Raw genomic sequence first — 17,482 nt, 5'->3', positions numbered from 1 at the left:
AACACTTGTTGGTTTCATCGCATTCAGTTTCATGTGCTCCTGGAAATGAACGTAAATTCCACGTGGAACATTGCTGTCAAATTCAAATTTGGAATTGAAATATGCTTTCGGCAATTCAGTACGAGATACGGCATCTGTGATATTTCAGAAGTGGAAATGTTGTAATACTTAGTAAGGGAGGATAGTGAGTGTCTCCTACTTTATGAGTCAGATGCGGCAGAATTTCAGCTTGATTAATAAGGCAAGCTTGTTCTGTTTACATTCAGGAATGTTTATGGGGAAGCACATTAACAAAAAGCAACAAGCTCATCCGGAAATAGCATGATTTTTACTCCATTAACTGCAAATACTATTTTTTTTTCTCCTGTAACATTAAAGACAACTTCCCACCCCAGTGTTGTACTGCTTGGACAGTGTAATTTGTGAGAGTTTGGTTTGTGAAATGGTGAGGGAGGAGGAGAAAAGAGCGGGGCCATGAAGGGCCCCTCAGAGCTCCCTCAGCGCCCCCGTCCCGCGCTTTCCCGCCCCTTCTGCGCACGCGCCGCCCCCGCGCGCGGCCGTCCCTGTCCCCGTGCGTGCCGGGCCGCGCGGCGCACGCGCGGGGCCGCGTGCCGTGGGTGCGCGCGCAGGCGCGGCGCGGTGCACTGTGGGATACTGCGGCCCGGGCAGGCTGGTGAGGCGGCGCGCGCGGGGCCGGCGGGGCCGGGCCGGGCCGGGCCGGGCTGGGGGCGGCGGCGAAGCGGGGGCGGCGAAGCGGGCCGGGGGGAGCGACCCGAACCGCACCGCCCGCGCCTCACCCGCTCCCCGCCCCCGCTGTGTCTGCTGCAGCACCGGCGGAGCGGGCGGCGGCGCGATGGCCTCCAGCAGCGGCACCGACGTGATCCAGGTCACCAACGTCTCGCCCAGCGCCAGCTCGGAGCAGATGCGGACCCTCTTCGGCTTCCTGGGCAAGATCGAGGAGCTGCGCCTCTTCCCCCCCGAGTGAGTGCGGGCCCCGCCGCCTCCCCCTCCGTCCCTCCGCCCCCCCGCGCCCTGCCCGCGGCCCAGCGCCGCCTCCCGCCCGCCCCCACGGCCGCTCCCGGCCCGGGCCGCCCCCGCCGCCGGGATCCCGGCCGGCGGCTGTCGCTGCGCACCCCGAGAGTTGGTGTTCCCAGCGCGGCTCTGCTCGGTCACGGGATTGCGGGGATTGATGTAGGGCGTGAGGTGACACGTGCGGCTCCTGTGAAATTCACGTTTGTTTCCAGGAGTTGTTTGTCCAGGGTTGTGTCTACTGAGCCTCTGCTGTCTGCGTCACCTCCATAGGACGAAAAGTTCTAGATGCATATAAATGCATTTGATACAAAGAATTTTGTGCTAGAGTAGCTAAACACTGATTTACAAAAAATGCACTTTTAATATTTGTGTTCCTTGCAAATAAATCTGTGCTAAACAGGAAGGTAACCGCTATCAGACAAATGCATTTCTGAGTTGCACATCTTGCAAGGAATTCCGTGCAAATTAGAACAAATAATGCACATTTAAAGTGTGTGTATAACTGAAAATAAAGTATCAAATACCCCGGCAATTTGTAAATAGCCACAAACCAAAAAAAAGAAATAAGTCAATTTTTATGTCTTCACAAACAGTTAAATTCTAGTGTAACTAAGTGCTTTCAGAATCCTTTCTGATGCAATGTAAAACCTGGGTGTTAGCAGTGGTGATGGTTGTGCCAGTTTGATTGATTTACAGAGCCTGGTGTCATTATACGTTGGTGTTTTGCATCTTCATTATATAAGTTAAAGGTGTTCTTTCTGCCGTGATGAAGATTTGTCAAGCAAGAACATAATCAATTATTTATAATACCCAAAATTGGATTTTTTATTTTAGGGGAAAAAACTGTCACAAAGCGTTTGTTTTTCCTCATTGAGGCTTCAATCGCTGCTAGCACAAACCAGGGAAACCCAGCCATCCTGCACATCCAGAAATGTGATCGGTGGTGTTCTTGCAGCTACTTTGGGTTGGATTTGGGCAATTTCAGGTTGGAACTGGAGCCTGGAAAGAAATGGAATGTGACCGTGTATGGAATTGGAATGCAGGGACGGCTCCAGATGGAGTTTCCTTGTTCCCATCTGGGATAACTGACACGGCAGGAGCTCACCTGTGACGGGTGTAGTCATTTCCTGGGCTGCTGCTCTTTGTTGGAACGCTTTGTCTGCTTTTTCAGGGGGGTTGTTGGAGGTGATTTGTGTCTCTGAAACTTTGTAGCTTTAGATACACATTAACTACTCTGTTCAGAGATTACTTCAGTGCCTTGGTGTCCTTTCCCTTGTGTACAGAAGGGCCCTGGCACTCACCTCCTGTGGGTTTTCCCTGGGCTGATGGGAACCTGCTGTGGGTCACTTCAGAGTCCCCAGTTCCACTTCACCCCGAAGAGGGGAACCTTTTCCAGTAGTGACACATTCTTTTTCTGTTCCTTCTCCTTCACATTCCAGCTCCTGACTTTTCCCTGCCCATGGTGTTCATCCATTTTTGGAGGGGTACAGGATATAAATTATAAATCTGTGAATTCTGCCCATAATCGGGATTCCTTTCTATCCTGGATCCTGCTGGGATTGTCCCTTGCCTGTAGTATTTGAGGAACCAATCCCATTTCCGTTGCTCCACCCCCTCATTTGATCTGTGTCGCTCTGCTGCAGAACTTCCTTATTCTCCTGCACTTGCAGATCACTTCCTGAGCTTCTCTGAATTCCTGGTTTTCCTCTCTGCCCTCATCCACCTCCTTTTCCCAGTTTATTTCATCCCGTTTCCCCTTTATTGTACGCCTCAGCTTCATGCTGCATCTTCAATGCACAACCAGCTCTGGGACTTCTTCCAATTTTCCTCCTCCTCCTGCTTTTCCCTGACTCCATTGCCTGATTCTCACCTTTATGGTATTCCAGAAAACTCCATCCAAACTGAAAAGTGGAGGGAATGGATTTCTGAGTCTCCTGTATTCCAACCCCAGGAAATCCTTGTATGTCCCAGCATTCCAGTGGCTGAGAGACAATTCCTGAATTTTTCAGTCTTGAGTGAATTAGAATAATGATGGATGCTGGCTTTTTTTGGGAACTGTTGAGAACATCCAGTTCTTGATGAATTTCACTCAGCTTGGATTTGAGAGTGACTGGAAATACCATTTTTAAAAGTGCAGTACACAGATGTAAATTAAATGTCAGGCTGCAGAAGCATTGCCTAACACATTTTCAGTTGTTATTTTAGGTTCATTACTTTGGGAAAAAGCTCAGCTATCCCAAAGCATTCCCAGTGGCACTCCTGGCTGTAAACAGGATCTGCTGAAGAGTAAATAAGATCTGGTTCCTTTGGTATCACTGACATATTAAAAATGCCTGAAAATACTGGGCTGCATTTATGTAATGAATTGTGTCATTTTTATACCATTTATATCAGTAACTCCTTCAGCTGTGCAATCACCCCTTGATTTACTTTTCTTTACAATTTTACCATGATTTTGTTAAACACCTTCATGCTTCTTTGGGATTATATTTTTATTCTGTTTTATTTCTTGTTATTTCTTCTTATTAGTTCTTACTTGTGGGCTAAAAAAGGCACCATTTTGGCAAGCTGCTGTGGATTCCTGGGCACAGGAGAGCCAACAGTTTCTTCGATTTTTTTTTCTCATTTATCACTGCAGTTACTTCCCAATTTATTCAGTTTTCAAGCTGTGGGAGCAAGTGGCTGTTTCTAATTTTAATGCTTCAGAAGCTGCAATGTGCTGCCTCCAATTTGGTTTTCCACATCAGGTTAAATGTAAGGTTATTAAAGTGTGGTCTGACAGACACTGGGGGCAGTTGTGTGTGTTTGGCTCAGTGGGGCTGAAGGTGAGGGAGCATTTGGCATTTGCAGTGCCAAAAATAGACCCTGGATCTGTCTGGTTGTGTCGGAGTTGTTCCCTGAATTCTGACAACCCCCAGTGCTGAAAGGCTTGATCAGCCTCAGCAGCCCAGATCAAACTGCTCTGCTGCTGGGATGCCTTTGAAGTTGGATGTTTTGGAGTTGTGGCTGGGAATCCAGGTAGGAAAAGCAGATTTTTGTCAGGATCAGTGAATGTTTTCAGAGCTTCCCAGGCTGATCTGGACTTCTGGCTTGGTGTAGGAACAAGGGTTTAGGACTTGCTGCTGCTTCCACTCCCTGTCCTGGGCCTTCTGGAGGCAGCTTTTAACTTATCTGTCCCACAGTTCTGTCTGCAGAACCATTTTTCTTCCTGTCTTTCACTTTGTACGTCCAATTAGCGCAAAATCTGCCCCATTTTCGGGACATGGGAGCTCTTGAAATCCATTCTGGACCTTGCCTGGGTTGACTGCCTCTGGTTTTTTGGTTTGGTTTGGTTTTAGGGAAGTCACAGCTGTAGTTCTACAGTTCTTTCCTGCTGTAGGAAGTAGGTATTTCTGGGTTGGTTTTTCTTTGAAGTGACTCAAAACTTCTCAGTTTTGGATTTGTAGGTTGACAGACACTTGTTTTGAGCTGGGAATAAGCACAGACCTACTTTGTGGAGAGGTCTGTGTTTGCTGTGCTCACTTTTCTCTATGGAACAGTGAAGTGAGCTGGAGGGTTCCCTGCCTGAGATCCTGGAATTTCCTTAGGTTTGTTCTTTCCTGCTGAGGGACAGGCAGGAGCTCAGCACTGGGCATTCCTCAGGATGTGCGAGCATGATGAAGTTTAGTCTAAAAGCTGGTATGGAATTGGGTTGATAAATAAAACAGAATCCCAGACTGGTTTGGGTTGGGAGGGGGCTTAGAGCCCATCCAGTGCCACCCCCCGCCATTGCCAGGGACACCTTCCACCTCCCAGGGTGCTCCAAGCCCTGTCCAGCCTGGCCTTGGACACTTCAGGGATCCACAGCTTCTCTGGGAATTCTATTCCAGGGCCTCAGCACCCTCAGAGCCAGGATTTCCTTCCCAATATCCCATCTATCCCTGCCCTCTGTCAGGTTAAAGCCATCACCCCACGTCCTGCCCCTACGTGCCCTTGTCACGAGTCACAAAGATCCTGTAATTGTCACCCTCTTCATTTCACAATTTACCTTAATAAGTGATTTGGGGCCTAAAGCAGGGAGTGTGAAACGACAGGGTTTAACCGATACAGAATTGGTAACTCTTTATTTCAGCCAAATTTTCCTCCCAGCCAGGGAGGAACTTGCATTTGGGTGGCCACTCATGGGTTTATAGCTCATCACAGAACTATTGCTCAGTTGCAAGTGATAACAGAGCTGATGTGCAGCTCCAAGTGAGGCAGTGTAACAAATGGTGTCATTTTGGGGTTGGTCTGTGTGGTTTCCTGCTGTCCCTGAGTGCTGCCTCTGTCTCTTGCAGTGACTCCCCCTTGCCGGTGTCGTCGCGCGTGTGCTTTGTAAAGTTCCACGACCCCGACTCGGCCGTGGTGGCCCAGCACCTGACAAACACTGTGTTCGTTGACAGAGCCCTCATAGTCGTTCCCTATGCTGAAGGTTTGTAACTTGTTTGATGTTCTATGGGGCCACCCTTGGGTGGTGGTTGATTCCTGTCTAGTGCACAAAAATTAACAGTAGTCCAATGTCAAACACGTCAGAGACCGCCATTCTGAAACCCTTGGTATATTGCCTTTGGCCCCTGGATTTGATCCGTTTATTTACATAGTGACACCAAAGTGGAAAGTTTTGTGTGTCTTAAAAGTGTAGAATAATAACATTTTAGGCAGAATTCTATGCAAATTTTGCTCTGTGTCAGTCTCAATGAGACATTTTCCCAAACAGACTGTAATGCAAACAGGTCAATATTTTAAGGAAATTGTACCTTAATAATTGTTCGCCACTTTCACTCTCTTCATGAGAATGGTTTCTCCCTCCCCGAGAGTGCATGGGAGAGGAATTAACATTCCTTTGGGATATGCTGCCACTACATTTATTTGGGAACAGCCCCAAAAAAAGGCCCTCACTCTCCTTGTGGAGTCCAGTATACCAAGGGTTTGAATAATTACGGTTTAATTCAAAAGTGACAACTTCCAAGAGGTGCCACATGGGCACTGGTCCTAGTTTTTAATTCCAAGTTTTCTTGTTCATCCTTGATATATTTAATAGAATTTCACTAAATAATAAACTCTTCTCTCTGTTATTTGTGTGTGTGATTTTTGTAGTGGAGAAGGCAAATGCAAAGCCCTTCCAGATGACTGAAAAACAGTGGGTCCTCTGCAGCTACAGGGGATTCTAGCCATTAACTAAAGGCCAGCAAGCACTCAAGTCCCCAAGTGTTTTCCTGGTGTAACCACTTGTTAACTACATTTTCTCTTCTTCTTTTTATTTTTACATTTTAGGGTGTTACAGTAATTTGAAAGGCAATGAGCAGGGTTTTTGGAACTTACCTTAAAAGCAAAGTGCTGAGAAGACACCTCTTCTTACAGAAGTCTTATTAAACTCTTCTAGACTTGCTTTAGAAGTAACTGATTTCCATTGTACTTGTGCATTTCTTGATTTTCTTCTGGGAAAGATTGCATTTAATAAAATCTTGCAGATTAAGTCATACTACAGTGCTAAGTTTGGTACATGGCCTGGGTTCACACCTGTAATCTGTCACACTGGAGCTGTCTCTTGAGGCCTGGGGAGCTGTCTTATCTTATCTTTGTATTCCTTAAGCTTAAAAGATACGAAACTTAAACTTAAAAGATGTCCAACTTAATTCCTGGAGTGTAGGAATGTGCAGTGTGGCCTCTGATTGAGCCCTGCTGCTTCCTGAGGGCACAGAACCCCTTCTGTAATGGAGTTACTGCTCCTGCTGCCACTACTTGAGAATAGCAGAGCTGAAAGGCTTCTTGTCCCTGTGTGGGTATTAAACACAGCAACAGTCCAGTGGGATGGTGCTGCAATATTCTCCAAGGCCCATGGGAATAATGCCAGTGTTTAACTCTTCCTACAAGGATGAACCCACTTTTCTCTTTGTCAGTCTGACTTTGTCCACTGTGGATAAATCTGGCACTCAGAGAAACCCACCCAGCAGCTTTGCTTCAGAAAATCAAATTATTAAAGTAGAATATTTTACTGGGCCTGTTAAGGAGTCACTCCTGGGCTGTACCTTGTGTTGTTTAACAGTTCAGAATTTAATGTCCTTGGCACATCACTAGAGAGATGTTCAGCCAATGAAGTACTGCCCCTGGGTTGATAATCCCATACTTCTGTCCCTGTGCTGGAGCACAGTATTCCCCAGAAATTCAGCCTGCCAGGGTCCCAACTGAACAAGAAGCAGCATTTCCCCAACCCACAGTGCCACTGCTGATGTGCTTAAAGCCAGGCATGTGCTGAATGGGGCCCTCCTCTCTGGTTTCTGCTGTGCTAATGAACCTGTGTGATTATTGCCTGTCACTAAAGCAAATGTTTATTATCTGTTTAGTGCAATAATTCCCCCCCTGTCCCAAGTTTTAGCTCACACAGACACTTTGGTGTTGGCTGTTGCTTTGTGTTATAGAACTATACACAAAGGCTACGGTAAGGTTTAGTATTTGTCATTTTCTCTGGGCTAATTCCTAGATTTGGAAGGATCTCTTAAGGTTAAAGATGGCTGGGGGGGGTGTTTAGGTTCTTTGGTTAATGTTTGTTTCTTTTGTCTGTTTCTTTTTCTTTCATTTCTACACATTCATGCAGTATTTCATGGTTCTAACAAAGCAGCAGTAAAAAAAGCTCTTGAAGCATGAAAATTAACTGGTGAGGGGCCTCATTGCTTTTTTTAAATTGTAGTTTATTTAAATACTTTTTAAAGAAACAATTAGAGGATCAGATGCATGAATTTTTTTTTAATGGATGCAGATCTTCTATGAGGTGTCTCGAGCTAAGTCTGAGGATTTGTATTTAGATGCCAGAAATGTTGTAGTTGCACTGATTTGAAATGTTTAGCTGTAATTGATAAATATCCTCTTGAGACATAATTTTGCATGCCAAATGACCCCATAATCTCTCTGTAGGTATGTTGATATATTTATGCATTCCTGCCCTTTGCCTCCATGACCTTTTTCCCCTGTCCCTCCATAACTTTGGGTATCTAAAGTGCTGCCAGCTCAGTGCCACGAGCCAGATATCAGTGCTGTGTATTGTACATTTGTGTAGATTATCGGCACTTCTCAGTATAGGTGGGAGGAACCATTACCTTTATTTAACAGTGGTTTTTCTTTTTTGTTGTTGTGTTTTACAGTTCTTTTCCCTGGTTCAGCCTGAACTATATACCAGGCCCTGCTGAAAATACCACCCAACAGTTTTCTTCTGCAGCTTATCCAGTTTCTCTTAAGTGCCCTGTACATATTGTATGTTTTATGATGAGATGCAGTTTCTTAATATGTATTACAGAAACACTACTGGTATTTGCAAATATATAGTAAAATTGTTTTATTGAACTCTCATTTTGGGGGCTTGGGCACATTAACAAATTAATCCATCTGTATAGGGCTTTTGCTGTTGGATAGAGTAAAACTCCCTCCACAATTGTTTGTAGTAGGGCCCTGAGCACTCTGTGTGCAGAGCAGGCAGTGAAATAACCCCTGGTCTTAGCTGGCTGCAAGACTTTGGGCCACAAGTCCCCTCTGCCACGGCAGGTGGCAGCAGCATTGTTGGTACTCTAAGCTGGCACATATTGGAACAAATGCATTTTACTGCACAGGTAAGGAATGTGCCAGCATCCCTGTGTGTATCCCAGCCACAGACACACCCCCAGCATTCCCGGAGAGCCGCAGGGACCGCATTCCATGTGACACGTCAGCAAAAGCCCTACCAAAAACACCCATCCCTTCTCTTTAAGTTTGCCAAAATTTGTATGGTAGGTGTAAAAGAAAACATAGTGAACTGTACCATATTATTAACCCCTAAATCCAACTTTTTTTGTCTTGTGTATCTTGATTTTTCTGTGTGCTTTGTAGTGAAGCAGCCGACACGAGTCGTTGTTCATAAAACAGCTTTTGAAAGTTGAGAGCACTCTCACCCCTGGAGAACCGACTGTGCTTGCTTACGTTTGGTTCATGACTTAAAAATCGAGTACAGGTGATGAAACCTTGGCAGTGTTAACAACAAAGTAGTGTGTATTGTGCTATTTTTTTGCTCTAGAAACTTAACCTTTTGTAGAGAAAAAGGAACAGTCAAATTGTCACCCATTGAAGTTGCATTCTGACAAAAAAAGTTAATGCTAAATATTAATAGCCATCAAGCTTTGTATTTTAGCCAGCATAAGTACTTTCAACAAACTCAGGTGGTGTATCAGGGAGACTTTGCTGGGTGTATTTGTGTATTTGGTGCCTCTGGGCTGGGATGCACTCTAATGCCAGGCTGTTTCCCTGCAGGAGTCATTCCTGATGAGACTAAGGCTTTGTCTCTCTTGGCACCAGCTAATGCCGTGGCAGGGCTGCTGCCCGGGGGTGGCCTGCTGCCCACTCCCAACCCTCTCTCTCAGGTAGGCTGGGCAAACATTGGGTGGGTTCTGCTGCATTCCCATTTAATTGCTGCTGTTTCTTTCAGGACTGATGTGCTAATGGCAATTCCTAGAGCATTTTATCAACCCTGATGGATTGGGACAGCTCTGATGTGAATCGGGGCGCAATAGTGACAAGTTGTTAGATGGGATATCCTTATTTCCCTATTCCCTTATTTCCTGGTATCTCAGGGCCCTGTTTGTTTGTCCTTCCATCCCTCTCACCCACTGTACTTCGCAGATGTGACAAGCAGTAGAGATCTCACAGATTTTAAATTCCTCGAGTCCAAGGAGCTGCCACGCTGTGAGATTCCCTTCATTAATCCTCCAGCTGAGGGCAAAATTGGAGCCTGGTTATGTGAACCTACAGGAATTCATGTGGAAGATGAACAGGGAGAACTGCACATTGTGGGAGAAGCTGGAGTCACAGCTCAGCTCTTGGCAGGGCACAGAATCAAAGGGCAAGAGGCAAATTAATCATAATAAAGCCTCATTAATTCTGCACTTCTCAAAGCCACTTCAGCTCATGCTTAGCTGAAGGACCCCCTGGCCATGGAGCTGCTCAGGAGGGAAGAGCCTAAGTTTAACCTTTGAAACCCAGGGAAGAGGTTGGAAGAACCAGATACAACCCAAAAGATTTCATTCACTAAAAACTCTGCATGTAAGTTCTGGGAATGGTTCTTGAGCCACCTTAATTTCAGTTGTGTCTCTGAACCCCAGGCTGCTCCCAGCCCCTCCATGGTGGGATGTGTTTAACACATCCATTTTAGGGGAATGTGCTGCAGAGTCAGGTTTTCAAGCACATTTTGGAAGTGTGCCTCGGGTTTTGGTGTCTGTCTCCATCTCACTTGAAATGGCCCAAAATGAGCTGCTTTGGGGAGCCTTCTGCTCTCCCAGTAGCTTTTTAACCAAATTTGAGACATTTGCAGGGATGCAATATTGTTAAATTGCCTTTTAACATAAACCATGGCCATCTCAACCCTAAACTGAATTAGAAATGAGGTGATTTCCTCAGAAACTTATACTGAATTTCCCTTTCAGCACTGAAAAGTAACTTACTTTTAAACTATCCCTTCAATTTGCTGGAATGCTTTACTCCTTCACCTTTGTTTTCCCTGCCCCCTGGGCTGCAGAGGGAAATGCTGACACACTGACTGGTTTTTGTCACTAACTGCTGTCTCTGTCACAGATTGGTGCTGTCCCTTTAGCTGCTTTAGGAGCTCCTGCTCTCGACCCTGCCCTTGCTGCTCTTGGGCTTCCTGGAGCAAACCTGAACTCCCAGGTACGTTCTCATTCCAAAACACCCTTCATTGTCCCCTCCTTTCCTGCTTGAAGAGTGGCTTTCATTTGTATCAGTTCACAGCCACTGCCTGGCAACTCCAGGGATTGGTTTCTGCTTGGGAAAAAGAAAATCCCCTTGAATATCAAATTAGATGTTGGCAGGGGCCAAGGTATAATTTGGGAATAGCAATGAAATATTTCAAATATGTGTCATTATCAGGCCATGAACCTGCCTTGTTCTTCAAGTAAAAAGTAGTTTAACTTTTTAATTTTGTAGGTGTCAAAAATGTGAGGAAACTTTATTAGGTTGTGAAGCTGAATAAAAAAGGCTTTTAAGTACTGAGTAATAGACAACTGAGTATATTTGTATCAATAAAAGTATATCAATATATTGAACATTCTATATATTTATAAATAAAATACTTAAGAGGTAAGAACCAAATACTGTTTTACAGCAACAAGAAGTTGCAATAATTTAATGCATTTCTAATGCCATAATTAAAAATTTTTTTATGTATTCCATTGGAAGAACAAGCAAATGATGGTGAAAATTAAATAACAAATGGAAATAAAAAATTTTAAAGGCAAATTAGAAAAATGTAAATTTGGGGTGATGGAGGATTTTTGTACATTAAACCAGCAGATTGTAACAACCATTTCAAAAATGAAACTTTGGGTTCATTGTAAAAAAAATGAGTGAGGATTAAACATTTTCTTAGTACTACCTCACTGGTACAGGAAGTGACTGATCATCATAATACCTGGATTCTCCTAAGAGCTGTAAAATAGATTTTTCCTGGAATTTTTAGATGTTTATAAGTTGGCCTTGAGGCCTTCAGCGGACAGACAGCTTAGAGAGAGCTCTGTTCTCTTGCAGTAACAGAAGGAACCTGTGCACAGAGTGACTAATACACAATTATCCATACAAACACGTCCCAGAAGGGCTTTTTATCTGTTTGTGGTTTTATTCCTGATTCTCTCCAGGGCAGGGCTGGGTTTGGCTGCTGTGGAAAGTAAAGCCCCAGTCACACCCAGCCCCAGTCACACCAGCCCAGTGTGGCCTTTCCTCTTTGCTGGGGGCGTTCTGGTCTGGTTTTCCAGCTGGGAGGGGACATTCCCAGGAAAGTTCTCTTGAGCTCACACATCTCCCAGCCTGGTTTTAACTTTGTTTTTCCCTTACAGTCTCTCGCAGCAGATCAGCTCCTAAAACTGATGAGCACAGTGGATCCAAAGTAAGCACCAGTGTTCCCAAACACTTGTATTGCACTGCTGGGGAATATCCGTGGGGATTCAGTGCCCAATCCCTCTCCTGCTGGAGCTGATGCCAGCTTGGAAGGGCCTTGGAGCGCCCTGGGCTAGGGAAGGTGTCCCTGCCCATGGCAGGGGGTGGGATGAGATGGGCTTTAATGTCCCTCCAAACCCAAACCATTCCGGGATTCCCTGATCCTCTGAACTGGCTCAGTCTGACAATGCAGACCTGCATCCCTTGGATTCCTCAGGCCTGAATTTCTGGAATTTTGTGTTGACCAGGTTGAACCATGTGGCTGCAGGTCTTGTGTCCCCCAGTCTGAAATCAGATACCTCCAGTAAAGAAATAGAAGAGGCCATGAAGAGAGTCCGAGAAGCACAGTCCTTAATTTCTGCTGCTATAGAGCCAGGTAATTCCAGCCTGGAATGAGCCATTCCAGCCAGGATGGAGCTTGGATACAGCACATGATAAAAGCTGATGGTCTGCAGAGTACTGCCTTAATGTCTGTGGTCTGCAGGGAATCCATTTCTTAGGGTTTTAATCATCCTGCAGTGGATGCTCCATGTGTCCTGCAGAAATGGGCTGGAATTAATCCGTTGTTTTTCCCAAAATTCGCTGGTTTGAAGGCTGTAAAACACCCAAGCTTCCCTGAGGGAAGTGCCTGCTGCTGTCTCAGGTTCCAAGGGAACATGGATTTCCTGGCCTCACCACTTGGCACCCTGCTGATGCTTCTCAGGGATGCTTTCCTTTATCTTCATTCCTGATCTGGACAAGTTTGTAAATGATTCTCTATTTGGAGCTTCCTTCAGCAGGTTGGATTTTAGAACAAGCTCCAGCAGCTCCCACAAATGTCAGAGCCACCAAATCTGAGAGGCAGGAACTTGAACCCTGAAAACACAGAATATTCATCAGTTTTGCAGCCTCCTGATGATTTCTAGGAAAGAGCAGAGCTCCTGCTCTTGTTCTTGCTTTGCTTGAGGCTCTTTAGTGGGAAATTCAAAACAATCATTTGAGAGCTTCAGCCCCTCACAAAACGGCAGATTCTGGGATTTTCACAGGGTTTTCCATTGCCCTGCAGCCATCAGCTTTTCACTGACTCAAATGAAGTTTTTTTCTGAATTTTGACTTCTCCAGTTTTGCATAAAGCTGTTACTTGATGTCACAAACTTGTCCCTGTCTGTTGGTTCTGTCGTCTTGTGAAGAGAACTATAGATGGATGAGCCTTGATTTCAAATGGCAAAATCAGGTTGATTTAGATCTGTTTCATGAAGCTCCAGGTCCTTTCCTTTAGAAAATCCTTATGAATACTAAAAGCCATTGGTTTTTCTTCTGCTTTTCCCTTTTCAGACAAAAAAGATGAAAAACGAAGACATTCAAGGTCGAGGTCGCGCTCGAGGAGGAGGAGGACACCTTCCTCATCCAGACACAGGTGACTGAGCAGTTCCTTGAAAACACCTCCCAAACAGCTGGAACAATTCCTGCAAAAATCATTCTTGGAAGGGACACTTGGGTTTGATTTAGTGCTCTAAAGATCTGTTGACATTTTGTTATCACCAGAGCCCTTGGGCAGGGCAAGGGGAGCAGGGAGAGCTGTGGATGGAGGCTTGTGTTGCGTTTCTGGGGTTTCCTTGGCCCCGAGCAGCTGGGCTGGGAGCATCTCACAGTGTCCTTTGTGTGACTCCCGTGTTGGTGTGTCCCTGGCAGACGCTCCAGGAGCAGATCAAGGAGAAGGTCCCATTCCAAATCCAGAAGCAGGAGACGATCCAAAAGTCCGAGGAGAAGGAGATCTCATTCCAGAGAGAGGAGCAGGAGGTCTCGGAGCACATCCAAAACCAGGTACTGGCTCCAGGGAATCCAGTCCTGAGCAGGGCAGGGATTGTCCCCTGTGCTGGCACTGCTGGGCCCCTCCAGGGCTGCCTCCAGCTCTGGGCATCAGTCCAGGGAGGACGTGGAGGGGCTGGAGCATGTCCAGGGAAGGAAACGGAGCTCCTGGGGGGCTCAGCCTGGGGAGCCCCCCCTGTCCTTCCCAGCTTCCCGTTCCTTTCCCTGTACAGCAGATTAGGAAGTGCTGTTGGATGGTTTGAAAACAACTTAATCTCTTTTCTACTAAAAGGGATAAGAAGAAGGAAGAGAAAGAAAAGAAACGTTCTAAAACTCCCCCCAAAAGCTACAGCACAACCAGAAGATCCAGAAGCACAAGCAGGTACAGAAATGGGATTTTCCTTGGTCTCTGTTCCCAGCAGGGTTTTGATCCACTTCCATATTAAATAGAAAAAAATGGTCTTTGATAGAGCAGCCAGTCTGTGGAAGGTGTCCCTGCCCATGGCAGGGTGGGAGGAGCTGGGCTTTGAGATCCCTTCCAACCCAAACGATGCCTGGCTCCCATTGGATCATGATTCCAATGTGGATGTATCTGGTACAGGCACAGCAGCACCTGTACCACCTGTGTCTGTTAAGATACTTTAATTTTCCTGCAGTGTTTGAGGTAAATTCTTTGGGCTTAGAACAGTTTCTCCTTGCTCTGTGTCAGAGTTGGATGTTCACTCTTCACTCTTCCTGATTCAGGGAATAAATCCAGGCAAAAGTGTTCCCTTTTTTTAAAAAAAACTTCCAAATTTAACTTGCAGTTTTAACAGCTCTCTAGTACCCTGTGAGCAGGGCTGGGATTGGAATTAGGGATGCATTTGTAGCTTTAAAGAAATAAGCACTGATTCCCAAAGCTGCTGTCCCTCCCTGCAGAGAACGGCGGCGCAGGCGGAGCCGGAGCGGGACACGGTCCCCGAAAAAGCCCAGGTCTCCCAAACGGAAAATGTCCCGGTCCCCGTCACCCAGAAGGTCAGGGAAACACTGGGCTGGAAAAAACGGTGTCTGGGTGGGAAACTCCCAAACTGTGACCTACAGGGAAGCTCCCAGGGGATTCTGTCTGGGGGGGATCTCTGCTGCTTTCACGGAGCTGCTCTGGGGTTGGCTGGGAGCTCCAAGGGTCAGGTGTTCTCGGGGTGGTTGGAGTAGGACATGGCACAGTTCCCAGTCCCTTTGGCTCTGCACAGTAGGAATCAACTGATTTTGGGTGGCCTGGGCATTCTGGGAGCCTATCCCAGGATGGGGAGCTCAAGGTGCTCCTCTGGAAAACACTGGAGCATCGCTGCTCTTACTGTCCAGGATTTGGACTCCGTGATGCCTGTGGGGCCTTTCAGCTCAGGAGATCCCATGGTTCTGTTTGCCACAGCATTTCTCAGCCTTGGCTTTGTGGTGCTGTGCTTGAGCCAGAGCTGAGAAACTGGGATTTGGGCTATTTCCTGAAAGCAGAGGCTGTTCCCTGCTTGCACTCTGCCATTTTCCTTTGGGTTTGTTGTGAGCTGTGGGTACACAAACCCTCTGGACACAGTTCCAGCCATGGAACAGGGTGGTGGTGCTGGGCTTCATCCTCTCCCTGCTGATCCTCATAGGCATAAAAAGGAAAAGAAGAAGGATAAAGACAAGGAGAGGAGCAGAGACGAGAGGGAGCGGTCAACGAGCAAGAAAAAGAAGAGCAAAGACAAGGAGAAGGATCGAGACCGGAAATCCGAGAGTGACAAGGATGTGAAAGTATGTTCCAGAAACCCCTGGAGCTGCTCCCAGCCCTGCCCCACATCCCCCCCCCCGCCCTGTCCCAGGAGGAGGTGCTAACGTGTCCCTTTCCCTGGCAAAGCAGGTCACAAGGGACTACGATGAGGAGGAACAGGGCTACGACAGCGAGAAGGAGAAGAAGGAGGAGAAGAAGGTGGCGGATGCTCCCTCTCCCAAAGGGAAGGAGCCCGGAGCCGAGAAGGGCAGTGGGGATCCCGGCAGGGAATCCAAGGTGAATGGGGACGACCACCACGAGGAGGACATGGACATGAGCGACTGAGCCTGCCCACAGCCCTCCACAGTGTGATCCTTTATGCTGTACTTGTTAATCCTCAACCTAGATGTATCCAGCTCCGAGCTCTCCATGGTCTGTCCATCCCAATACTAACTCACACCCAAAGCTTGAGACAGGGACCCCCTGCTCCAGGGACCCGCTGGGGCCGGGCCAGGCCGCACGTCCCTCCCCCAGCACGGGCTGGGCCACCCCTTCCTCCCTCCCTCCCTCCCTGCTTCCCTCCCTCCGGAGTGTCCTGGGCTGAGCCAGCAGGGCCCAGCAGTGTGGGAATGCCCCGGGAGCGTGGCACAACTGCCCTGTCCTGCCACAGCGATGTGGGAATGTCCCAGGAGTGGGGGGAGTGTGGCACAGCCCCCCTGTCCTGTGGGAATGCCCCAGGAGTATGGCACAGCCTTCCTGTCCCATGGGAATGCCCCGGGAGTGTGGCACAGCCCCCCTGTCCTGTGGGAATGCCCCGGGAGTGTGGGGAGTGTGGCACAGCCCCCCTGTCCTGTGGGAATGCCCCAGGAGTGTGGCACAGCCTTCCTGTCCCATGGGAATGCCCCGGGAGTGTGGCACAGCCCCCCTGTCCTGTGGGAATGCCCCGGGAGTGTGGCACAGCCTTCCTGTCCCATGGGAATGCCCCGGGAGTGTGGCACAGCCCCCCTGTCCTGTGGGAATGCCCTGGGAGTGTGACACAGCCCCCCCGTCCTGCAGCCACCGAGGGGCTGCCAGGGCCTCCCGGACACTCTGGAATTGGCCTTGGATCGCACCAGCTCTTCACGCTCTTGGCTTTAGTTCTGGTTTTAAGCCACATGCTGGGTTTGGTTGGGTTTGGTTTCCCAGTGGGTTTTGGTTGGCTTTGCCCAGGGTTCAGTGCCCCGACATTCCTGAGGGCGCTCTCTCCACCGTGTCCCTTCCGCTCCGTCCGGGGCGAGCTGGAACGGGCTGACCTCGGGAAGGGGAATCCTGCCCATGTCCAGCGAGGGAGGTTGGGGGAGCAGCTTCACCCAGGGCTGGGGGCTCAGGAGCTCACCCGCTGCAGCAGGGAGTGCATTTTAAAATGACCTTGGTCTGTTTTTAAAGCAAGTCCATTGACAATGTACTTTTTACTTGATCTCAAGTTGTACAAACAGATGAATTTGTGTTCCTGTCCCGGCCGTTCCCTCCCTCCCGCACTCAGTGATCCCATGGTATTTGCAGAGTAGTTACCCAAAGCTGTTCCTTAGTTCCAGCAGCTCCAGAGCTTTTACTTTTGTGCAGGTAAAGAGACAAAAGTAGCCGACAGTCTGTGCCATGTCGATGTACAGTTTCGGAAAATGTTTTACAAAACTTTGATAATAAAACCCTGAAACTTCAGCTCCTCTTCCTACAAAACTGGTGGGTTTTATTTCCACTGCTGGATGCCCCAAACTTTACCTCATTCCTTACAGCAGCCTTTGTTTTTTTTCCCTGTCACAGTGAAGGAGGAGTTATTTTACTTTTGGGGAGGAAATGGGTTAAAATGGGAATGTGGAGGTTTATGGGACTGCTGAGAAGGATGTGGGAGCGCTGGTGGATGAAAAGCAAGAGAAGGCTCTGGGGAGACCTGAGAGTCCCTTGCAGGGCCTAAAGGGG

At 47.6% G+C, this 17,482-nt stretch overlaps 1 protein-coding gene across 7 annotated transcripts; it reads left to right on the top strand.

Moving 5' to 3' along the window:
* Positions 1-853: 853 nt before the first annotated feature.
* SRSF11 (serine and arginine rich splicing factor 11) lies at positions 854-17,224 on the top strand. Of its 7 annotated transcripts, none has more exons than XM_048312464.1 (12): positions 854-981; positions 5,349-5,482; positions 9,325-9,434; positions 10,642-10,734; positions 11,916-11,965; positions 12,264-12,391; positions 13,330-13,411; positions 13,687-13,818; positions 14,096-14,185; positions 14,722-14,817; positions 15,432-15,570; positions 15,677-17,224. In XM_048312464.1, the coding sequence occupies exons 1-12, from the start codon at positions 854-856 to the stop codon at positions 15,869-15,871; spliced, it is 1,377 nt and encodes a 458-aa protein (XP_048168421.1). In that variant the 3' UTR covers positions 15,872-17,224. The 7 variants fall into 7 exon arrangements, with proteins under 7 accessions (XP_048168421.1, XP_048168428.1, XP_048168425.1 ...); XM_048312471.1 differs by having other exon boundaries at positions 15,674-17,224; XM_048312468.1 differs by lacking the exon at positions 854-981 and having other exon boundaries at positions 5,390-7,705; positions 8,190-9,434; positions 15,674-17,224.
* The last annotated feature ends 258 nt before the right edge of the window (positions 17,225-17,482 follow it).

Source organism: Corvus hawaiiensis, chromosome 9, assembly GCF_020740725.1.
Source record: "Corvus hawaiiensis isolate bCorHaw1 chromosome 9, bCorHaw1.pri.cur, whole genome shotgun sequence".
Classification (NCBI taxonomy): domain Eukaryota; kingdom Metazoa; phylum Chordata; class Aves; order Passeriformes; family Corvidae; genus Corvus; species Corvus hawaiiensis.
This window is presented reverse-complemented; position numbering and strand designations above follow the sequence as displayed.